We start from the raw sequence: 25,386 nt of genomic DNA on the forward strand, positions 1-25,386 counted from the left end.
TGCAGCTGGTCACACACCATTCAGGGTGGGGGTCCCCACTGGGGTGCCTGGCCAGCCTGGGTGAGGGGATGATGGCTGTTTGCAGCTGGTCACACACCCTTCAGGGTTGGGGTCCCCACCGGGGTGCCTGGCCAGCCTGGGTGAGAGACTGAGGGCTGTTTGCAGCTGGTCACACACCCTTCAGGGTGGGGGTCCCCACTGGGGTGCCTGGCCAGTCTGGGTGAGGGGCTGGGGGCTATTTTCAAGCTGGCAGGTGACGGAAGCTCCCAACCGCTCCTTTTTTTCTTTTTCTTTTTTAATTCTGGGCCAGCTTTAGCTCTGAGGCTCCAGCTCTTAGGCCTCCGCGGCTGAAAGTAGGTAATCGAAACAATGTATAACTCCAGCTCTGACTCCAGCTCTGAGATCCCAGCTCGCTGAAAGCTGGTTTCTGGGGGTTTTTATAGCTTCTATATTTGTTAAAATGTTTCAAACTGCAGGCTCAGAGGCCGGCAAGGCAGGCAGGGAACGTTGGAATCCTCCCTCACTGAAGCAAGCAAGCCTCATGTTAGTTTCAAGCTGCCTGGCTGCCAGCCGCCATCTTGGCTGACAGTTAATTTGCATATCTCCCTGATTAGCCAATGGGAAGGGTAGCGGTCATACGCCAATTACCATGTTTCTCTTTTATTAGAATATATATATTTATTTATTTATCAAATCTAACCACTTCTCTTTATCTCTATCATCATCCTTGTCATCCAAGACAATATCACCTCTCACCCAGTAACCTTCCAATTGCTCATTCTGCATCAGTTCTTTAACTTTTCCAGTTTATTTTCCACACCTTATTCTGAAACTACTTAATGAATCTATAGGTGGGCTCTCTCAATCTCCCTCTTCCTCTCCCTATTCCTGGATCTCCCCTCCCCCTTCACCACTTCTCCTGATCTTATCTTGCCTCCTCTCCTTTCCTTTCCTCCTCCCTCTATATTCTCTCTTAAGTTTCTTGATTAGCTTCCCATATCTCCTGTATGAAGACCATCAAGACTAGAACTTTGTTTTACAAAGTATTATACTTAGCAGTATAATGCCTGGCATGAAGTGAATATATATCCAATGAATATCATGGGATGTAAATAGATACACCAATCAATGGCAGACACTGTTCAGAAACAAATCCAAGCAAAATTGTCAGAAATGGCATTACAAATCACTAATAATGTTGCAGGGACCACCAACTGACTAACCATTTCAGGGAGAGGGGATTTGAATCCTTCTCATAAGCCATGTACCAAAGTGAATGCCAAATGTGTATCAATCTAAATGCAAAAAAAAGTATAAAAGCACAAGACAAAATATATTTATATAATTCTGAGATAATTGAAGGACTTTATGTGCAAAGAACAAAAAAAATATTATTTTTTAAAATGATATTTGACTACATAAAAAATTAAAAAGTTTCATATTAAAAAAACAAATGACATTACAATGAAAATCAAGGGAAAATATTTGCAATATGTATCAAAGCATTCTCTTTATGCTGTAAGGTGCTCTCATAAATTAATTAGGAAAAGATGATCATATCAATGAAAAAAAGCAATTTACAAAATAGAGTCACAAATCACTAATAAAAATATGAAAAAGAACGAAGTATTTAGCTTTACTAGGAATCAATCAAAAACAAATTGAAAGAGACTTTTTTTTCTCTATCAAACTGGCCATTGTTAAAAATAATCTCTGATGTCTATTAAATTGTATTGAAATTGGGTTGTTGTTTTTTTAATTTGGCTGATAAGAGTATAATTGGTTCAGAGTTTGTGAAGAGTGGCTAAATAGGATGTATCAAAGGTTATATACTTTAAACCAAATGCTGAATTTAGAAAATTTATGCTAAGAAAATAATACAAAACAAGAACACAGATTCATGCCCAAAATATTTGTCCATCATTCTTCACAATTATGAACACATGGAAGCAATGTAAAAATCCAACAATTTAAAAATTATTGCTATATTATGATATCAGAATATTGTGCAACAAGTTAAATTATAATTAGAAGCAATATTTAACAAAATAAAAAATGCTTAAGATACTACATTAAGATACATGCAGGATAATGGCAATAAAATGCCTAGAAGGAAAGGAATGTAGAATGTTAATGTGAAAAAAATATTTTGTTTAAACAAGGGCCAGCAATCTTTACCACAAAACTAAGGAATACCTTGATCCAAATACTCAAAGTAAATTCATTATGTTCAAAATATTTTAAAAGAAAAACTGATTTGAAAACAGCCTATCCGTCATGTAATAGTTTGAGTTATTTTCAATTTATTTATTTATTTGTTTATTTATTTAATTAATTACTAGTGGCCTGGTGCATGAAATTCGTGCATGGCGGGGGGGAGGGGGGCACTCCCCTCAGCCCAGCCTGCACCATCTCCAATAGGGGACCCCTTGGAGGATGTCTGACTGCCGGTAAACTGACAATCGGACATCTCTTGTGCAATCTGGGACCGCTGGCTCCTAACTGCTCACCTGCCCGCCTGCCTGCCTGCCTGATCGCCCCTAACTACCTCTGTCTGCCTGCCTGATCGCCCCTAACTGACCTCCCCTAATAGCCTGATCTCATCCTTAACTACCCTCCCCTGCCAGTCTGATCTTGCCCCCAACTGCCGTCCCCTGCCAGCCTGGTTGCCCCTAACTGTCTGACTCAGCCCCCACCACCATGGCTTTGTCCGGAAGGAAGTCAGATGTCCAGAAGATGGCCGGTCGACCTGGTCTCATTAGCATTTTACCCTTTTATTAGTATAGATAGAGTATATAGGATAGGATTGCTTAAATGGGGAGTAGGAGGAGCCTTTTTCAGCAGGAGGAGATGCTCTTGGCAGACAAAAACACATAATCCCTATATCTGGACTGATAGCCAGCCATATGCACTATGCTGCCAAACCGGTCATTAAAAAATTGAACCGGTTTCTTACACTTTACACCAAACAGCTGTTGCCCTTAAAACCCCTCCTCAGCCCCCACCTTAGGTTCTGCCTTCGCAGTTCACCCAGATTAGGTTCTGATTGGTTGGTTTCTATGCCAGTCAGTGTCTCCGGGCCTATCTCCAGGCCTGATCAGAGAGGCAGGGCTGATCAGCAGCCCCGCCAGGCTGCTGGTGAACAGGCTGAACTGCTGACCTCTTGGAGAGAGAGAGAGGCGTGGCTGCTGGTGAGGCCCGGAGAAAAAGAGAAGCAGGGTCTGATCCTCAGTGCTGGAAATCAGACCCTGCTTCTCTCTCTCTCCTGTCCTCGCCAGCATCCACAGCAGCAGCTGATCAGCCCCACCTCTCTCTCTCTGAGAGGTCAGCAGTTCAGCCCGCTTGCCAGTCCCTGCCCACCCGAGCCTGCTACGTGCATAGCCTGGCATCCTGTCATTCTTGACATTATGGACCCTGGCTCTTTATATATATACTAGAGGCCCGGTGCACAAAAATTTGTGCACTCGGGGGGGAAGGAGGGGTCCCTCAGCCCAGCCTGTGCCCTCTCGCAGTCTGGGACCCCCTCGGGAGATAACGCCCTGCTGGCTTAGGCCTGCTCCCGGGTGGCAGAGGGCAGGTCCAATCCCTAGGTGCAGCCACTGGTCGGGCTCAGAGCAGGGCTGATTGGGGAGTTGGGGCGCCGCCCCTGTCATGAACAGAGCAGGGCGGATTGGGAGTTGCAATGCCACCCTCAGTCACGCTCAGGGCAGGGCTGATTGGGGGGTTGGGGCACCGCCCCCGTCACACTCAAGGCAGGGTCAATGGGGAGGTTGCGGCGCCACCCCCTGTCATGCACAGAGCAGGGCCAATCGGGGGGTTGGAGCGCTGCCCCCTGTCACTCACAGAGCAGGGCCCATCAGGGGGGTTGGGGCTCCATACCCTGTCACGCACAGAGCAGGGTCGATCAGGGGGTTGGGGAGCTCCCCCCGTCACGCACAGAGCAAGGCCGATAGGGGAGTTGGGGCACCGCCCCCTGTCACACACAGAGCAGGGTGGATCAGGGGTTGGGGCGCCGCACCCTGTCACACACAGAGCTGCAGGGCAATCTGGGGGTTGAGGAGCTCCCCCTTATCAGGCACAGAGCAGGGCTGATCAGGGAGTTGGGGTGCCTTCCCCTGTCACGAACAGAGCAGGGCCGATAGGGAGGTTATGGCTCTACCCTGTCAGACACAGAGCAGGGCCTGTGTGTGTGTTGGTGTGGGGGGGGGGGGGGGGTTGGGGCGCTGCACCCTGTCACACACAGAGCAGGGCCGATCAGGGGGTTGGGGCGCCACACCCTGTCACACACAGAGCCACAGGGCAATCAGGGGGTTGGGGAGCTCCCCCTTATCAGGCACAGAGCAGGGCTGATCAGGGAGTTGGGGCGCCTTCCCCTGTCATGAACAGAGCAGGGCCGATAGGGAGGTTGTGGGCCCACCCCCTGTCACACACAGAGCCACAGGGCGATCAGGGGGTTTGGGCGCTGCCCCCTGTCACGCTGATCCCGGTGCCAGGCGGCCTCTCGGCTCCGCTGATCCTGGTGCTGGGAGGCATATTACCCTTTTACTATATAGGATAGAGGCCTGATGCACATGTGGGGGCCGGCTGGTTTGCCCTGAAGGGTGCCCTGGATCAGGGTGGGGGTCCCCACTGGGGTGCCTGGCCAGCCTGGGTGAGGGGATGATGGCTGTTTGCAACTGGTCACACACCCTTCAGGGTGGGGTCCCCACTGGGGTGCCTGGCCAGTCTGGGTGAGGGGCTGAGGGCTGTTTTCAGGCTGGTGGGTGACTGAAGCTCCCAACCGCTCCTTTTTTTCTTTTTTTTTTATTCTGGGCCAGCTTTAGCTCTGAGGCTCCAGCTCTTAGGCCTCCGCTCCTGAAAGCAAGTATCTGGTTTGTTTCGGTTCTATAATCGAAACAATGTATAACTCCAGCTCTGAGATCCCAGCTCGCTGAAAGCAGGTTTCTGGGGTTTTGTTTAGCTTCTATATTTGTTACAATGTTTCTTAAACTGCAAGCTCAGAGGCCGGCAAGGCAGGCGGGAAACGTTGGTTTCCTCCGTCACTGAAGCAAACAAGCCTCATGTTAGTTTCAAGCTGCCTGGCTGCCGGCCGCCATCTTGGCTGGCAGCAAATTTGCATATCTCGCTGATTAGCCAATGGGAAGGGTAGCGGTCGTACACCAATTACCATGTTTCTCTTTTATTAGATAGGATATATATCCTCATTTGAGGATATATTTATTGATTTTAGAGAGAGTAGAGGGAGAGAGAGAGAGATAGAGACAGTTATGAGACAGAAGCATCCACCTGTTGCCTCCTGTACACCCTTCCTAATGGGGATTGAACCCGCAACCTAGGTTTGTGCCCTGAGTAGGAATCAAACCCACAACCTTTTGGTGTATGCGATGACACTCCAACCAATTGAACCACCTGGCCAGGGCAAGATGTTTATTTTTTAAAACTGAGTTTTGTTCACTGATGTTATGTATTGCTAATTTTAAACTCTCTATGATAATAAATGTTTGTTCAGGCATCAAGTTTTAACAATATTTAGTAATTGAAATATGTAACTGAATGGTAGTATGAAAGAAGGTATAAGAATGTCATGATAGGGGTATGTTCTTTGGGTTGTATATTGCAGAAGGTACATAAAATATATTTGTTTGGGTTATAGCCCTGAAGTCTAGGTAACCTTCCAATTAATTTCCACCTTTTGAAAATCTTTATGTAATAGTGGTATTCAAATTTATACCAAGTCTATTAGCAATGTTTTTAAATTATTTAACATAATTCAGTGAAATTACGTTTGGCATCTTACAAACAACCACTCACCTGTGAACATGTTTCAGTCAGTGAGCCAGTTTAGTTTAGTCTGTGCTCTATTTTATAGCATACCACATTTGACCAGTCAAAAGAAATGGAGAAAAATGATCCAGGACTATTAGTGAACAGTAACTTATTTTTACACTAGGGGCCGAGTGCATGAATTCGTGCAGCTTGAAAGGAACTGTGGGTCGGGAGGCTGTGGTAGGCACAGGAGCAGGTCTCGGTCTATCCTCCGCACCCCTTCTGCCGTGGTCCCTGGTCCCCTGTCTGTCAGCAACCCTGTTCCTGCCACCACTGCTCACACCTGCTGATGGCCCGGAGCAATTGGGGCCAGCACCATTAGTAGGTGCGAATGGCAGCTGCTGCCCCGATCGCCCTTCAGGAGCTGGGGGAGGTGGAGAAGCCCTCAGGGGTGATCAGGGCCGGCAGCCGCCGCTCCCACCCGCTGTTGGCGCTGAGTGATCAGGACTGGTGCCAGGCACCGGCTGCAGGTGCAAGCACTGGATGGGACTGAGGCACATGGGAGAAAAGAATTTTCAGTAAGCACCAGAGACTCACCCTGATGATAGCGACCAGCACCCTGCCTTGGTCTGGCACCCATGTTCACCTGCTCCACCATCCCACCACGACCAACGCCTGCCGTGTTTCACACATGCCCCCTGGTGGTCAGCACACATCATAGTGACCGGTTGTTTGGTTGTTCTGGTTGTTCCGCCGTTTGGTCTATTTGCATATTAGCCTTTTATTACATAGGATTATAAAATCTTTGCATATTTCATATCATTTCATATCATATCAAGAGGATGAATTAAGATATTTTCTTTCTCTGGGAAGTTTCTTCATTGCCATAATTTCTTCTAACCAAACATCTGTTTATTTTTTAGCTGCTTCTTTGCTTTGCATTCAGTCAGATGAGCTACAAGAAGCCCTCACCTCCCACTGTGTGGTCACTAGAGGAGAAACCATTATACGACCCAACACTGTAGAAAAAGCTACTGATGTCAGAGATGCTATGGCTAAAACTTTATATGGCCGTCTCTTTAGTTGGATAGTTAATCGCATTAACAGCTTATTGAAGCATGACACATCACCAAGGTAAAAATTTTTATGGACACATTTTTTTCCAAATGTCAGATGATGTAAATCTGTGTTGTAATTTATTGATTTATATCAGAGTCCCTTTGAAGATGTTTCTAATCAGTATCACTTAATTTATTAACATTATATTTCAATAGATCTGCTTTATTTCCTACTAGTACCAATTCATTGTGCCAGCAATATGAATAAACATAATAGAAAGTGAATTTTTTAAAATATGTTTTTATTGATTTTAGAGATGAAGGGAGAGGGAGAGATAGAAACATCAATGATGAGAGAGAATCATTATTTGGCTGCCTCCTGCACGCCCTCCACTGGGGATTGAGCCCATAACCCGGGCATGTGCCCTTGACTGGAATTGAACCTGAGACCCTTCAGTCTTCAGGTCAACACTCTATCCACTGAGCCAAACCAGCTCGGGCAGAAAGTGAATTTTTAATGTGACCTATTAATTTATATCTTTTAATTAGAAGGTGTACTGTGAAGTACATGCCATTTTATACTTGTATAAAATGTCAAGTCAGCAGTGTTTTGTTTTTGTTTTGAGATTTTGAATTAAATCTTGAAGACAAAGAAAAACTTTTTTCATATTTTAACTTTCACTATAATCCTGGAGAGGTAGGTGTTATGACTATCAATGAAATTTGGTTCAGAAATGCTCTAAATAACTAGTTAATAGTACATTCAGGATATAAGCAGTGTTATGTGATCATAGTCTACACCTTGCCTGATGCCTCATCTTAGAACTAAAGGTAACCATAGCCATCATTGTGTGCTTTCTGTGTGCAAGGATTGTGCATAGATACCTTTCACTTACATCTAAAGTTTTGCTCCGCCACAAATTATACAACCTTTAGAAATTTGAAAATGAATAAAGAAGATGAATACCTGCCTTAAGATCACTTCATTCACACTTGCTTATTAAATATAAAAAATCATTTTATATACATTTCAGGATGCAATTTATTGTTATTTTTCCACTGAAATACACATTGCACCATAATATGATCCAGTCAAAATTATCTTCAAATTGCTTCTTTACCTCCCTGCTAAACCATATGCTATCTGACTGGATCTAATGTATTATTGTACATGATAGTTATTTAGCTCAGTAAAATCCTGTGGAACAGAGATGGCAAAAGAATAATCATTTTGACTGAGCCAGTATAACTTTTAACTCGACATTTTGCCTCATATAACCACATAAAAGTATACTCACTGTTTACTTTTAAGAACTTTCAGAAATATTTGATAGTTTTCCTTTTGTTGACCCCATCACATATTCAAAATGTTCTGTAAGTCTACATTCTAAGTGCAGTCTATTCCTCCCAATATAGAACAGTGGTTCTCAACCTGTGGGTCGCGACCCCTTTGGGGGTCGAACGACCCTTTCACAGGGGTTGCCTAAGACCATCGGAAAACACATATATAATTACATATTGTTTTTGTGATTAATCATTATGCTTTAACTATGTTCAATTTGTAACAATGAAAATACATCCTGCATATCAGATATTTACATTACGATTCATAACAGTAGCAAAATTACAGTTATGAAGTAGCAACGAAAATAATTTTATGGTTGGGGGTCACCACAACATGAGGAACTGTATTAAAGGGTCGCGGCATTAGGAAGGTTGAGAACCACTGATATAGAGAGTATCCCCCAGTTCACAGCATGCAGTTGTTGGCTGTCATTTCCAAAGCCCTGACTCACCCAACACCAAGAATAATAACCTAGGTTATATAAATGGTGAACACAGGACTAATGTTTGTTCTTTTCTTTTTGGGAATGTATGTATTTCTTGGAGGAGGAGCAGACTTTGAGCAGAGATAGCCATTATGTAAGAGCAGGAAAAAATGCATTTGTAATGTGTAATTGTAAAATAGTATTTAATTGTATTTTTAAATATTTAATTATAAAACAAATCCACATATATTTACACCTTCCTTTGGGTTATCATTTGTTGCATATTTTTAAATTATGAGTGAATGACCCTATAATACATAAGAATTCTTTAAAATAATTGAAATATTTTTAGCAAGATGTTTTCATTGTTGCCCTAAAATTAAAGACTAAGTATGCTCTTTCACAGAATTTGTGGTTTTTGGTATGGTTTTTATTGGATATATTTTTGCTATGTTCTGAATGCTAGCTATATTTTTCTATGAATGATGACTCGCTCAGGGCTCTGATCTTGTGCTCATAAACCCATATGAATAATGTTTCTTTTGTTTAAATATAAAGATAGTATACCAGTGGTTTCTGTAGTATAAGAAAAATATTGACCATTTTCATATTAAAATTGATGCTACCTAATTTATCTTTTAGTTCTATGGAGGGAAACCTTTTCAATTAACAATTTCACTTTAAGTGTGTATGCTGGTAGTAGGTTTTTAGATAAATCACAAAAACATACTTTGAGATAACCTGATTTATAGTACCTTTTAAGAAAGTAAATAAGAACTCAAAATAATATCTCTAATTTTTCAGTGGGAATGGTGATGAACTGAGCATTGGCATACTGGATATATTTGGCTTTGAAAATTTCAAAAAAAATTCCTTTGAGCAGCTTTGCATTAACATTGCAAATGAACAAATTCAGTATTATTTTAATCAACACGTGTTTGCATGGGAACAGGTAAGTCAATGTACTGTAAAGATGCATGCCTGTGTGTTATAAGCAGACTTGTACTAATGAAGCATGACCTAAATCAGTGATGGTGAACCTATGACACGCATGTCAGAGGTGACATGCGAACTCATTTTTTTGGTTGATTTTTCTTTGTTAAATGGCATTTAAATATATAAAATAAATATCAAAAATATAAGTCTTTGTTTTACTATGGTTGCAAATATCAAAAAATTTCTGTATGTGACACGGCACCTGAGTTAAGTTAGGGTTTTTCAAAATGCTGACACGCCGAACTCAAAAGGTTCACCATCACTGACTTAAATCATAGATTTAAAGCCTTAAACATTTAATACAAAGAAAATATTTTCTCGCCCTAACCGGTTTGGCTCAGTGGATAGAGCGTCGGCCTGTGGACTCAAGGGACCCAGGTTCGATTCCGGTCAAGGGCATGTACCTTGGTTGCGAGCACATATCCAGTAGGGAGTGTGCAGGAGGCAGCTGAATCAATGTTTCTCTCTCATCGATGTTTCTAGCTCTCTATCCCTCTCCCTTCCCCTCTGTAAAAAATCAATAAAATATAAAAAAAGAAAGAAAATATTTTCTCACTTCATTCCCATAGGAAAAACAAATACAAACCAAAAAAATTAGTATGATATTTGATGTTGAATGTCCTCCATCGAATATCAGTGCACCCTTCTCCAAAACTTAGCAAGCCTGAGCCCTTGCAAACAAAGACGTTCGTTTCCTTTGGAAATTTAAATAGATGCATCCAACTGTTTCTCTTTCTGTATGAAATTCTGTTTGAAATTTAAATATCCATCTAAAATGCATTAAACTTCAGGATTCCAGTAACTAGGCAACAGAACACAAGATAATGGGTTTGATGCAAATGCCGTGAAACAGTAATTTTGTCAGGGTACAATGTGCAATTCATGATTCAGCTTCAAAAGTATTCTTCCTTAGAGAAAAATCAGAGATTTACTTGAACTGCATTTGGCAGAACTGTAGTATTAAGACTGGTTTACATATTTTACCAAGTCCAAAGGAATGCTCATGTTCAGCACGTCATTTGTCTCCTTTAAAATAAGACATGAAAGTTGTGTTTACTGGTTACAACTGAAGTTTTTATTTAAATCTGAGATAAATTAGAGGTACTTGAACCTCTTTTGATTTAAAATATTTAGGCTTATTGAGCATTAACTTTGAAATTGCATTTTGAAAACAGTGGTCACAAAAGAAAATATTTAGATCTTGACATTTCTTAAGCCAAAAAAAAAGACCATACTTTTTAATCTGTGTTTGCCCAATCTCATCTCCAGGATCTCTCTCTCTCTCCTTCACAGACAAGCTCTTTGAAAGCATACTCAATACTCATTGCATTGTATCGATTTCTTCCCCACCTGGTACATTGAACCCACAGCATCTGGCTGGACCACCGTCACTGAATCGGAATGGCCCTTCCTAATCTCCTCATCATTAGTACCAGAAATGTTGTACTCGGCACATTATTAGTCTTTCGGTGATTTTCAACCCTATTGACAGATTCCTATTATTGGAAAACCCCTCCTTTAGCATTACTAACACCATCCTTCCATTTCTTTTCCTCTTTGATGGTTCTCCCTTTACTCTTTCTGCACCATCTTCTACACCAATGGTTCTAAACCCTGGCTGCATAGTAGAGTCACTTGGGGAATTTTGTAAAAGTCTAGTGCCCAGCCCCTGTCCCAGACCAATCAAATTAGACCTCTTGGGCTGAGACCCAGGTACCACTGTTTTTTAAGGTTCCCAGTGTATTCCAATGTTGAGAATTACTGGCTTAAATGCTAGCTCCTCCGAAGAGTTCTACCCTTGACCCTGACATATAGCAAGTGCTCAACAAATATTTATTAAATTAAGTTCATCTTGCTTTAATGCTTCACACTGTTCACAGAATTCATTCTAACCAGAGATTGAAACAAGTGAAAAAAAATTGGGGTTACCTGCTTCAGGAGACAAGATTTATCTCCGTGTATTTCCCATCTGATTATTAAGAGCTTGTGTTGATAGACTTGTGTTGATATATACTTCTGTTATTCTCTTTTGGAGGTTAATATTAGGACCTGATTTATTGGAATTAGCCTTTAAACCAATGTACAGATCTTTTATTATTACTTGCTTTTCACTTTTATAGAATGTTACAATTTATAATTCACTTTTATTGATAGTCTTGAATCCCATGCATGATTCTAACGCTCTTAATTTTTTTTTGTCTTTGAGCTTGCTACAAATGAGACTATTCTATAAGATATTTTTTTTCCTTTTTATAGAATTAATTGTGGTACACTGGTTAACAAATTACACAGGTCTCAGGTGACCAAGTTAAAACACATAATCTGTACACTGTATTGTGTGTTCACCACTCCAAGTCAACTCTCCATTCATGACCATTTACCCTTCTCTACCCTTTAAAAAAAATGTACCTGAGAAGTTTTCTAGACAAAATAACTCAAAAGTGTCCCCAATTTAAAATTTTAACTAGGATCCAGTGATGAATTAAGGCTATTCCCAATTCTTTCAAGTGACTTCCTAGAGAAGTGATCCAAGAACCTCTGCTTCATAATCTTAAGGACCAGGCAGCTGAGTGTGTGATGAAGGTGTGATTTGTTCGATACAAGATTAGTCAGTGATTCTCTTAATTTTAAAATGTGGTTGCACATGTGTTTTTTTTTTCTTTCACTGTCGTTTCCTGTGAAGGCAAAAAACGTAACTGAGAAATGCTAATTGTAGTTGTATGATTAGCTGTCACAGATAAAGAGAGCACACTTGTACTAATTTCTATAAATGAGAACTAGGTAGTAAGCCAAGTCATTAATTAAAGTCATGGTCACATTTTTTTTGGTAGAATATAATCACAGGTTCGGTCTAACACAGAACTCCTTCCATTAATAAAGTCCTTGTCGCTTATCAGTAGGACATGCTGTTCTCAATTTCATGCACATACAACAAATTTGGCCAATCTGAGCGAAAGGCACCCAGCCTCAGGCAGCACCTTCCCAGATGAAACAACTTTCGGTCCTGCTTAAACCAGCAAATGTTCTCTTTGTTGACAGTCCAACAACATTAGAACACAAATACAGGTTTCCTGAAAGCATTTCCTTATTTCTCCCAGGCTCATTTTACCTGCAGTTATACACTGGTACACTCCAACAAAGTTGGTTACAAAGGCATTTTGAGTATCATTTTCCCTTTACTTTCCATTAAAACAATAATCAGTGGACTACAGGAAAACATTTTTAGTGAGTTTATGACAGTGACCTATTAATTCATGGCTTGCTGGCTGAATAGTTTTGTTTCTTGGAATGCTTGCCTCAAACTAACCATTTGTATTGCTTTTAAAGGTCTTAAATCTGGGAACCTCACTTTTAGCTTGATGGCATGTATGCCTCCTTTCTTTTCATAACCACTTTTCTGTGGACATAAATTGCATGTCTTGGAATCTCAACACCCAAACAAGAGCATCCAGAACTTGTATCATTTTTTCCCCCTCTTATCATCTAGATATTTGGAATATCTAAGATAGCTGGTCTATGGTAGAATTATTTTCCTACTGTGTAAACTGATAGGTTCTCAAAATTTTCTGGAGTTTGACATTTAATAATATTTGAAGTTTTCATACTTTTCTAGCACTAGAAGGACCATTTTATACAGATCAAATTTAATAAAATTCAAAGGGATGATTTGCATCTGCAGACAATAGTTTGAGCATTAAATAATAACTTAAGTCCCCATCCCTGCAAATAGATGATGAGGAGTATAGTTAAAACCTTTTAAAATTCCAGAGTCAAACTCTTTAAAATGAGTTGCAACCGTAAAGTATATGTCTTTCTTTTAATTTATTCATTCCACAAATAGATTACTCATATTTCCCCTTACATCTGTGTAGGGTTCTATTGATGCACACTGTTTACTTCCATATTTTTCTAAAAGCCTTTAGTTAGCAGCTTTAAGAACGGGAAACAAATTATCCCATTTTCCATGCAGGAGGCATCTTTCTACAACAGCCCTCACACTGAATCTCCATGGAAATAATTATGTAACCAAGATTTGGCAGGGCGGGGGGCGGGGGGAGCAGTATTTTTTCATTTTCAGGTTTTCTTCCATGTAAAAGAGAGCTCAACAGTAAAAAGTGTGATAGCAAACTTGACATTCTCTTCAAGTTAGTCATGTTAGTGCTGTAGTGGTCGGTTTTGTCCTTTGTTTTAATTTTGCACTAAGGCATAATCATTATAGTATGAACATATAAAAAAATGAACCTTATCCCCTCAAGTTTATGTTTCAAATCAAGGGGAATGCACACAAACCATTAATTCATCACCCCTGGGCATGATTTGAATTGGAACAGTTGCCATTGCTCTTTAAGGCTGCTATGATACTACAAAGCATTGTTCTAGACCCTGAAGATTCACTCTACTTCCTGACATGCCTGTTTATACTAGGATGAGCTTTCTTATCCATTAGTGCAGCTCAGCTTTCTGGCTAGTAACTGAACTAAAGCTCATTTCTAAAGTGAGCTATTAATATTTTTTTTCTGTATGAGGATAAGTTGTTACATGTATCACTTATATAAGTACTGTGGGTTTAGAATTAAAAGTCAGGAATCATTTTATATGCAGGAAACTATTTACAGCACATAATAGAAACAATAACTGTAATAATGATCTGGCTTCTTGCTGAAAATTTTGTGTATGACTTTCATCTCCAGTTGTTTATATCCTGAAGATGAAAGCTTTTGAGATTTTTTAATGTGGGCTCTAAAACATAATTTGTGACAATTACAAAGGACAAACATTCATTCAATTATATAATATCTACATTTTCAACTTTATTAACATCGTAAAGTAAAAATCAGCCTTCAGATAAAAAATGTGTGGATAATTTAAAATAAACCCCTTATAAATGTCTTCAAATTGTTTTGCTTGCAAAATGTGAATTTTTATTTTATACCCAACTAAATAAATCTCCCCTAGTACAGAGTGCTGTGGTGGTAGCATTTGTCTCATTTTAACTTTCCAAGTGATAAAGGACAATTATAGGCAGTTTCTTTAGGCATTAAAATAGCCAGACATTTAAGAAACCCTTGACACAACAAATCCTCCTTTTTAAATGCTCAGCCAAGACTTGAGTTACTGTTTGAGATCACATTCAAATGTTCCTTACACTTCTCACATACTAGGACAGGGGTGGGCAACCTTTTTGTGAGTTCGTGCCAAAACCAGCAAAATCTCTGACTCAAAATTCTCCTGCGTGCCAACCCTAATTTATTAGGCTGGCATGCGAAACCCTGCGTGCCAACCCCTGGCACGCGTGCCAAACATGGCACGCCAGTAACTTGACATAGAAATGATAAGGTATTCGTGGAGTAGCCCAGCAGCAGCTCCTGGCGGGGGCGTGTCTTCCTCTCCCTTGGTTCTCACAGGCAACCTCTTGGGTTCCGTGCCCACGTCATCCGTCACTCAACACTGTGCTGCACATGTTTCTCTTCGCACCCATGAAGTTGGGTCAACACCGTAATGCAATGTGGGGATTTATTTTGATAATTTGATAACATTTTTCAAAACCTTTTAATTATGATAAAAGATAATTTTAAATGAGATATATAATTAGGAGCATAGATCCATACACTTGCAATAGTTTCTATATGTAAGGTTAAAGCATACTGTTGCCAAACTGAAAAAAAATTATTTGGTAAAGATTTAAACACGACAGTAAAGGAGAAATACATTTAAGTTGAAAGGAATGTGTAGAAAGTTACATTTCTGAATTTCTAATAAAAATGCCTCCTTATCTGATGCCAGTGCCCATCAATAGAATATAAAGTTGCAAAACTCTTTATGACTTTTAAAGAGCTTTCAAAAATAGGTATCATACACAAAAAGACTTTTCATCTTAACATGCATTATATGCCTCTTTTTGAAAAAAAGGAAATGCTCTAAGACAGTGGTTCTCAAACTTCTGGCCCTTTAAGTACAGTTCCTCATATTGTGACCCAACCATAAAATTATTTTCGTTGCTACTTCATAACTGCAATGTTGCTACTGTTATGAATCGTAATGTAAATATCTGATATGCAGGATGGTCTTAGGTGACCCTTGTGAAAGGGTTGCTCGACCGCCAAAGGGGTCGTGACCCACAGATTGAGAACCGCTGCTCTAAGAGCACCACTTGAAATTCCTTCCTTCAAAGTTCATTAAATATCCTATCTAATGATAGACAAACATGGTAATTGACCATACCTTCGCTACGCCTCCCATTGGCTAATCAGCACAATATGCAAATTAACTGCCAACAAAGATGGCAGCTAATTTGCATACTGCAGGCAGGGCGGGACAGCACAGCCGCCAGTGCGAGAGCCGCCATCCAGGCCCCAGTGTGCGACCCCAGAAGCCGCCCAAAAGCTGGTGATCAGGGGAAGATGGGGGCCCCTGCCCAGGCCTGACACCTCTAGCAGAGGTGTCAGGCCTGGGCAAGGGGCCCATCCTGTGATCAGAGGATGATGGGAGTCGACACTTCTGGCCGAGGCATCAGGCCTGGGCGAGGGCAGAGCCGGTGATCAGGGGGAAATGGGGGTCCCCTGCCCAGGCCTAAAGCCTGGGCGAGAGGCGTCAGGCCTGGGCCGGGGGTCCAAGCTGGAGATTGGTGTGAACTACAGAGTAAACACCTTTTCTGACCACTCATTGGCTAAGCTCCCTGTATGCCACTGGTAATATTCTTAGTAACTTGGGTAATAAGAATCCAAAAAGGTGATCTAGGGTTTTTCACCACACTCCTGGCAAAAAAAAACGAAGGTCCGCTGCTGGAGGGCTAAGAAATGTCATATCCTGCCCTAGCCTGTTTTTCTCAGTGGATAATGCCTTGGCCTGCCGACTGCAGGGTCTGGGTTCAATTCTGACCAAGGGCATGTACCTATGTTGCAGGCTCCTCCCTGGTGGGGGCCCAGGTCAGGGCTCATGCAGGAGGCAACCAATCAAAGTGTTCCTCTCACTTTGATGTTTCTCTCTGTCTTTCCCTTTCTCTTCCACAGTCTCTAAAAATCAATGGAAACATATCCTCAGGTGAGGATAAAAAAATAATAAAGAAATTATTATTATATGAAAGACACATCTTGAAAATGCCTAAAGAAAGTTGTCATTTTTTCATGGTGACGGGACTGGAGTCCGTGTTGATGAAAAAACCTTGCTGGCTGTGGTGACTGGCAGTGGCTGCAGCAGCGGGGTGATGGGGCTGGTGCCTTCCCCTGATCAGCCCGGTCACCTCCCACAAAGGGAGGCCAGACTGCATCTTAGGCCCACTCCCCAAGGGGAGCAGGGAGTGGGCCTAAGCTATCACTAGGACATCCCCTGAGGGCTCCCAGTATGTGAGAGGGGCAGAGGCTGGGCTAAGGGACCCCCCCCCCCTCCCAGTGCATGAATTTCGTGCACCAGGCCCCTAGTCTATAAAAAAATAAAAGCCTAAGTGACTGTTATGACCAGACGACCAGACAACTGGCTGGTAGCTATGATGCGCACTGACCACCAGGGGGCAGACGCTCAATGCAGGAGTTGCCTGCCAACCTCCTACGGTCCCTCCCCCCCCCCACACCCCCCACCCACCAGCCAGCCCCGATCACTACTGGGTGAGATGGCCAGACCAAGGGACCCCACCTGTGCACAAATTCGTGCACCAGGCCTCTAGTATGTGAAATAAAACGTGTATTTTATCAGGAATTATCCAAAATACTTTCTCATAGATTACTTGTCAGATTCTGAATGAATGACCTACATCATCTCAAGATAATGATGAACAGCATTCCCTGTGGTTAGACATTAGTATTAACATAAAAATCAGCAGGATCATTAATATCAGCTTTGAATAGAAAATACAGGAAGAAATCAACTTCAAATTATACTTTTTATTTTACATCAAGTGTTCAGATTTTTAAACATGCATATTGCCACTTTGTTTTCTTCATTTTTAACTTTTTAAAATGCTTAGTTCAGTAAAATGTTATTACTAAAAATAATATGTATAGAGAGAAAGAGAATGAAAGCAAATGTGGTAAAATGTTAGCCACTGGGGAAGTTGAATAAAGGAGACATGGGAGTTTTTTGGTACTATTCTTGCAAGTTGTCTTTCAGTTTGAAGTTATTTCAAAAGAAAAAAAAAGTGGCAGAGGTTGTTGTTTCTTTTCACTATAGTAAACATACTCAATTTACCTTGAGCACTAATAGCACTCTGAATCCTAGATTTTCAACCTTTAAAATGTTTCTCACAGAATGAGGATTTTTGTCAATGGTTAGAATGAGTAGCTTCTCAATGGTTTCTGTCCAGTGTGGGAAATGTTTTTGTAAATGTGTACACTCATATGAGCAGCTGGTGAGTGGGAATTTTTTTTACTAAAAGATAGACTTCAGGAATAAATGTGTTCATGTGGCTTTTTCCCCCTTGCAAAATGTTCTGTCAACAGAATGTATATTTATTCATTAAGTTTCACAACACATTGAGGCAGTCTTGGCATTTTGAAATGTTAGAACCAGAAGAAACCTAAATAGATGATTTACATTTTACAGACAACAAAGACTTCCGGTGACTTACCCGAGGTCGCAGTCTGGTTGAACACAGCCAGAACCAGGATCTAGGTCTTCTGATGCCTATCTCAGGCTCTTCCCATGAACAAACAAATAAGTTCAGAGAGCCAGAGACATAAGAAAAGTAATCTCCGATGCAGAAGAAAAGGGTTCTCCTTGTACTTGAAAGAAAGGAAAGAAAAAGAGAAGAAGGGAGGGAGAAAAAGAAAAAGAAGGAGACCATCTTTTCACATGAAAATCCAGGGCGAGTCAACATAAGAAGGAAAGAAGGAAAGTAGAGAGAAGAGTCGCCCTGAGCAAGTGGCAATAGAGGGAGCAGAGACTCCCTAGTAGAAAGGATATAAGGTGGAACAACTGAAAGAGAGAATATACCAAAAACAGAGAAATCCAAAGATGTTTCTTCTGGGTTGGAATGGCAAGGCAGAGAGAGCATCGTTTCTGTGCCTTACAGGACAGGGACTCGACCTTTTTCATCTTTTTTCTACCTTCTCTAACCCCATCTACTCCTGAACATACACATAGTAGGTGCTCCTCAAATATTTGAAGAATTTTAGTATGTGGCACTTTCTACAATGGTCTATACAGAGACAGTGCTACACACCGAGGTGAATTCCAAATACCATCTCTTGATATAAATCTCATTCATTCTTTGTCCCGTGATTTGAAATGGGTAGAAGCATTTTTTTAAAAAAAAAGTGGAGCCTTTTCATGAAGATGGCACCAAAAGTGAAGAAGACCTTCCCCTCCCAAAGCCAAAGCTAAAGCAAAGGCTTTGAAGGCAAAGAAAGTGGTGCTGAAAGATGTCCACAGCCACACACACACACACACACACACACAGTTCCCTCTGACTGCCAGTCAGCCATGAAGAAGATAGAAGTCAACAATACACTTGTGTTCATTGTGGAGGTCAAGGCCAGTAAGCACAAGATCAAACAGGCTATGAATCAAGGAGGGACCTGGAGAGCATTGTGCTGAGGGAAATAAGCCAGTCAGAGAAAGACAAGTATCAGATGATCTCACTCAAGTAGAATCTAACGAACAAAATTAACTACCAAGCAAAATAGTGATGAACTCATAGATGGAGAGCAAGCTGACAGCTCTGATGGGGGAGGGCGTTGCTGGGACAGGAGAGGAATTGAGCAAAAAAGAAAGAGGAAAAATTCATGAACATAGACAACAGTGGACATGGACATGGACATTATTTCCTTAATAACTCCACTGATGTGCTCTAAATGTGTTGTTAATGTACAGGGCAAAGGAGGGGGAAAGAGGTGGAGGAAGGTATAGGGGGAATAAATGGTAGAAACCTGACTTGGGGTGGTGAACACACAATACAGTGTATAGATGAAGTGTTTTAGAATTGTGCAGCTGCAACTTGTATAATTTTGTTAACCAGTGTCATCCCAATCTACACTAATAAAAGAGAAAAATGGTAATTGGCGTACGACGATACCCTTTTCATTGGCTAATCAGGGCTATATGCAAATTAACTGCCAACTAAGATTGGCAGTTAACTGCCAACAAGATGGCGGTTAATTTGCATATGTAGGCACAATGCAGGGAGGCCAAAGGGAAAGCAGGGAGAAGCCCCCTGCCACTGACAGTGATCGGAAACCCCCAGCCATGATCGGAGAATCAGGCGCCTTTTCCGCCCTGGCCAGTGATAGCAGGAAGTAGGGGTGGAGCCAGCGATGGGAGCTGGGCACGGTCGAAGCTGGCAGTCCCGGGAGCTAGGGGTCCCTTGCCTGGGCCTAAAGCGGAGCCCACGATCGCGGGGCCGCTGCAGCTGCGGGTCCCTGCTGCCCGAGCCGGACGCCTCAGCCAGAGGCGTTAGGCCTGAGCTGGGGCGGAGCCTGCAACCGCGGGGAGCTGGGGGTCCCCTGCCCAGGCCTGACACCTCTGCCGGAGGCCTCAGGCCTGGTCGAGGGGCCGATCTGGTGATTGGTGATTGGAGGGTGATGAGGGTCAACTCCTCTGGCCGAGGCATCAGGCCTGGGTGGGGGGCGGAGCCGGGGATTGGGGGGATATGATGGTCCCCTTGCCCAGGCCTGAAGCCTGGGTCAGAGGCATCAGGCTTGGGCGGGGGGTGGAGCAAGCGATCAGAGGGAGATGGGGGTCCCCTGCCCAGGCATGATTCCTGGGCCAGAGGCCTCAGGCCTGGGGGGGGCCAGAGCCAGTGATCAGGGGGAGATGGGGGTCCCCTGTCCAAGCCTGACACCTCTGGCAGAGGCGTCAGGCCTGGGCAAGGGGCCGATCAGGCGATCGGAGGGTGATGGGGGTCTACGCCTCTGTCAGAGGCGTCAGGCCTGGGCAAGGGGCCGATCCTGCGATTGGAGGGTGATGGGGGTCAACGCCTGAGGGCTCCCAGTATGTGAGAGGGGGCAGGCTGGGCTGAGGGACACTCCCCCCCACACACACCCAGTGCACGAATTTCGTGCACCGGGCCCCTAGTAAATTCAATAAAAAGGAAAAAAAATTCAGGCTATAAAGAAGCTCTATGACATTGACATGGTCAAGGTCAACACCCTGATCAGGCCTGATGGAGAAAAGAAGGCATCGTTTGCCCTAGCCCCTGGTCGGCAAACCATGGCTCAGGAGTCACATGCGGCTCTTTGTTCCCTTCAGTGTGGCTCTTCCACAAGATACCACTTGCGGGCGCACACATACAGTGCAATTGAAACTTCGTGGCCCATGCACAGAAGTTGGTATTTTGTGGAAGAGCCACACTGAAGGGGCCAAAGAGCTGCATGTGGCTCGTGAGCCGCAGTTTGCCGAGCCACAGTTTGCCGACCATGGCTCAGTGGATAGAGTCTCGGCCTGTGGATTCAAGGGTCCCAGGTTCGATTCCGGTCAAGGACATGTACCTTGGTTGCATGCACATACCTAGTAGGGAGTGTGCAGGAGGCAGCTGATCAGTGTTTCTAACTCTCTGTCCCTCTCCCTTCCTCCCTCTCTGTAAAAAATCAATAAAATATATTTTTTAAAAAAGAAGGCATATGTTTGACTGGCTCCTGATTATGATGCTTTGGATGTTGCCAACAAAATTAGAGTCATCTAAACTAAGTCCAGCCGGCTAATTCTTTTTTCTTTTTTAAATATATTTTATTGATTTCAGAGAGGAAGGGAGAGGTACACAGAGAGAGAAACATCAATGATGAGAGAGAATCATTAATTGGCTGCCTCCTGCACACCCCACACTGGTGATCAAGCTTGCAACCTGGGCATGTGCCCTTGACTGTCATTGAACCTGGGACCCTTCAGTCCACAGGCTATCCACCCAGCAAAACCAGCTATGGCTGGCTAATTCTAAATATAAAAAAATTTCACTGTAAAAAGAAAAGTGGACTAAAATTTTAAAATAAGAGACCTGAGAATTGAGCCTTTATTGTGTCATTAATCTGTGCTGAGTAACCTCCCCGTATTTTTTCTCCTGCCATGGAAGCTTGCATCCTCTCTCAGCCTGTGGTGACCACCCTTCCACACTGCTGTGTGAGTCAGGACTTACTTTAGTAACCTCAGGTCTCTCATGGGATGACATATTGACCCTAAATATTTAAGCTTGCTGCCTAAGCACTGTAGCTATGGAGGGGCACCTTCCATAGGCTTTCTTGCCAATGTGTCCTTTCGCAACCCACACTCAAAATTCAGTGAAAAACAAAGGAGAATTTAACTCTGGATGAAATTTCCTAGCATCCAAGTCTTATGATTTTCCTTGCCCCCTTGATATATACTTTAAAAGGTAATTCACCTAACCCTTTTCAAAAAGACAATTCTGGCTGTCTGAACAGAGTAGGGATTACCTATGCTAACCAGCTCAGCTTTTCCTGAGTAATTCCACTGATGTGCTGAAAATGTATTTTTTTTAAATATATTTTATTGATTTTTTACAGAGAGGAAGGGAGAGAGATAGAGAGTTAGAAACATCGATGAGAGAGAAACATCGATCAGCTGCCTCCTGCACATCTCCCACTGGGGATATGCCCGCAACCCAGGTACATGCCCCTGACCGGAATCGAACCCGGGACGCTTCAGTCCACAGGCAGACGCTCTATCCACTGAGCCAAACTGGTTTTGGCTGAAAATGTATTTTTAATGTACAGGGCAAAGCAGAGGACTTTCTGAAGTGGTAGGTGAGTCTCAATTCTCTGCATGTGCTCAAAAACAACTAAACTAAGCATTTGGAGTTTATAACTGCTCTAACAATATATAATATATGTTTAAGTCATGATCATTTTACTAAAAGCGCTTTATGAATCCTGAATAACAGCATTTTTCCTCCGTTGGTTCCCCTGGAGTTTGTAATACTAGCAAGTTTCTTAAAGGGGAGCCTGTTGTTTTCCAAGCTCCTCATCTCTGCTGTGTATGACCTGCCACAAAAGCATTCAGTGCATTTTGACACCGGCAAAGAGAGATGACAAATGCATTGGTTTAGACCTTAACCTCGTGTGCTTTCTATATAAAACATACAGAACCGCCTTTGAACTTTGCCGTTGTCATTTAAGCTGTAACATGCTGTCAGCATAAAGTAATTCTAGGTCTGCATACTTCTCCAAGGTTACCTTCAAATGAAAAAGCGGATTGCTGAATTAGTTTAGGACAATGGTCAGCAAACTGCAGCTCGGCAAACCGCGGCTCGCGAGCCACATGCGGCTCTTTGGCCCCTTCAGTGTGGCTTTTCCACAAAATACCGGCTCTTCCACAAAATACCGACTTCTGCGCATGGGCCACGAAGTTTCAATCGCACTGTACGTGCGCGCCCGCACATGGTATTTTGTGGAAGAGCCACTCTCAAGGGGCCAAAGAGCCACATGTGGCTCCCGAGCCACGGTTTGCCGACCACGGGTTTAGGAGATGAGAAAAAGCTGTGAAACATCAAGACATTGTTTCATTTTGTTTTTTGTACTGGATAAACTAAATGTCTTTCAAGTTGTCTGCCTCTTAGACCAGGGGTTCTGCCTCATTTTCTGTATTAGATTTTACTTTAAAATATACATTTTTTTTTCTGGTGACATCTTTGAAATGAGATTTTAATTTCATGAGGCTCCAAAAGTAGTGATTAAAGCTTTTGCTTATCAAATGGCCCACCTGCCGTTGACTAAATTCCTCCATGAAGTTGCCAGAAATAACTTCTCTTTCTCTGAACTCCTGTAGTACATGTAGCATTTATCTGTCACATCTTACCTTGCATTTTGAATATGTATTTAATAACCTTATCAGTCAAGTTATATTTTGAACCCTCTGAGGGCAGGGAGTTTGTTTTAAACATCTATTTATCACCCAACACAGTTCCTTATTATAAGGTGTTTAATGAATTAAAAATATAAAATATATAAAATTAAAGTTAAATATGTAAGGGAAAAATAGCCTGTAATTTTAATTTGTGGGTGGAGCAGGACATTCTTCCTGAATCTGTGGTTATCTGATACACTTCCAGTAATAGTTGCTTTCTCACCTGAGAGCCGGTGAGCATCCTGCACGTAAGTATTGCTACAAGTCATTGTTCAGATGTCATGTGTGTCCTCTCTTTTCTAGACTGTGAAGCAGGGACACAATACGAAGGCAAAGTCATAGAAACACTTATGTAGCACAGTTCTCCGTGTCCCTTTTGGAAAGCAGATCATCATCACTATGTTGCTCTGGAACCATGATCGTACAGTAATTGTTGTTCCTTGTTCTTTATTTTATGAATCTTATATACTCAACAGCAAAATATTATTACTGTGCCGGATATTTTGACTTTTGTTAGATGAAGATTGTGAGCTCCACTGAGTACATGAGAAAGTGGAAGCTTACAGAGGATGAAAACTCCAAAGGATTATACGCTAGTTAAATGGCAGACCCCAGACATGCACCTGTTTGTGCTTGGCTCTGAGTCCATCGGTTGTTCCTGTGACCCACAGCTGTCCACTTTGCTAACAATAACTGAAACATTATTATATAAATATCTGTGAGACATTCACATCTGGAACTAGATAAAAGGCTTACATTGAGGGAAGTGTAATCCTAAAATAGACCTAATTAATATTCTATAAACTATTGAACACAATTTTATTACTGCCCATTAATAACATATTCCCTTGCATTTTGAAATCATAAGTTGTCTGTAATTCTGGTGTAGAGACTAGAAACTTTTCTTCTTTAACTACCCTGAATAGGAATCAGTCCTGACTTTAATGATCTAGTGTTTCTGGGGTGAGAGAAATACAGTGACACCCTCAGTTTAAGGACAAGGTCAGAGGGAGTGATTTATTATAATATCTGTAAAGTAGGATGTTAGGTCATTACTGTAAAGCTATATATTATTCATAAATTTTTAAAGTGCATTTTTCTATATGTATCATGTCCTATTACAGAATGAATATGTCAATGAGGATGTTGATGCCAGAGTGATTGAATATGAAGATAACCGGCCCATCCTAGATATGTTTCTGCAGAAGCCAATGGGTTTACTATCCCTACTTGATGAAGAAAGTAGATTTCCCAAGGCCACTGACCAGACTCTTATAGGTGAGTATGTCTACCTTTTCTGATATAGTCATCTGATTCTGAATGATTGAAAATAGATTTTTAGCCCTGGCTGGGTGGCACAGTTGGTTGGAGTGTCCCATACTCCAAAAGGTTTCCAGGTTCGATTCCCATTCAGGGCACATACCTGGGTTATGGGTTCCATCCCCAGTCAGGGTGCATGGGCGGGAGGGGGCTTATCAATGTTTCCCTCTCTCTCCCTTCCTCTCTCTAAACATATCCTCAGGTAAGGATTGACATAAAACAATTTAATAGATTTTTTAATTATTTGGGAGAAAATAGCTATCACAAAGCCTGCATATTGGACTTTAAAGAGGCTTTGGAGCCCTAACCGGTTTGGCTCAGTGAATAGAGCATTGGCCTGCAGACTGAAGGGTCCCAGGTTCGATTCCGGTCAAGGGCATGTACCTTAGTTGTGGGCACATCCCCAGTAGGAGGTGTGCAGGAGGCAGCTGATCGATGTTTCTCTCTCATCGATGTTTCTAACTCTCTATCCCTCTCCCTTTCTCTCTGTAAAAAATCAATAAAATATATTTTTTTTAAAAGAGGCTTCGGATTTAATACCTGGACCTGTGAATGTTGACAATAGGGTGAAATATTTCATGAAAAATTTAACAAATTTAGACATTGGACTTCTTACTTTAATGGTAGTGCTCCAACCATAGGATCTTATCTTAGAAATGACCTTAGAAATTATCCAGCCCAAAATTAGAAATTGG

At 42.1% G+C, this 25,386-nt stretch overlaps 1 protein-coding gene across 1 annotated transcript in view; it reads left to right on the plus strand.

Annotated features, from left to right (window-relative positions):
• The window catches only part of MYO3A (myosin IIIA), a 213,019-nt gene that overhangs the window by 111,886 nt on the left and 75,747 nt on the right, over positions 1 to 25,386 (plus strand). Inside the window, exons 17-19 of the mRNA XM_059660968.1 lie at positions 6,690 to 6,900; positions 9,398 to 9,545; positions 24,496 to 24,649. Coding sequence (XP_059516951.1) covers positions 6,690 to 6,900; positions 9,398 to 9,545; positions 24,496 to 24,649 — 513 coding nt within the window. The remainder of the gene's footprint in view (positions 1 to 6,689; positions 6,901 to 9,397; positions 9,546 to 24,495; positions 24,650 to 25,386) is intronic.

The sequence above is a fragment of the Myotis daubentonii genome, chromosome 1 (genome assembly GCF_963259705.1).
Source record: "Myotis daubentonii chromosome 1, mMyoDau2.1, whole genome shotgun sequence".
In the NCBI taxonomy this organism is placed as follows: Eukaryota; Metazoa; Chordata; class Mammalia; order Chiroptera; family Vespertilionidae; genus Myotis; species Myotis daubentonii.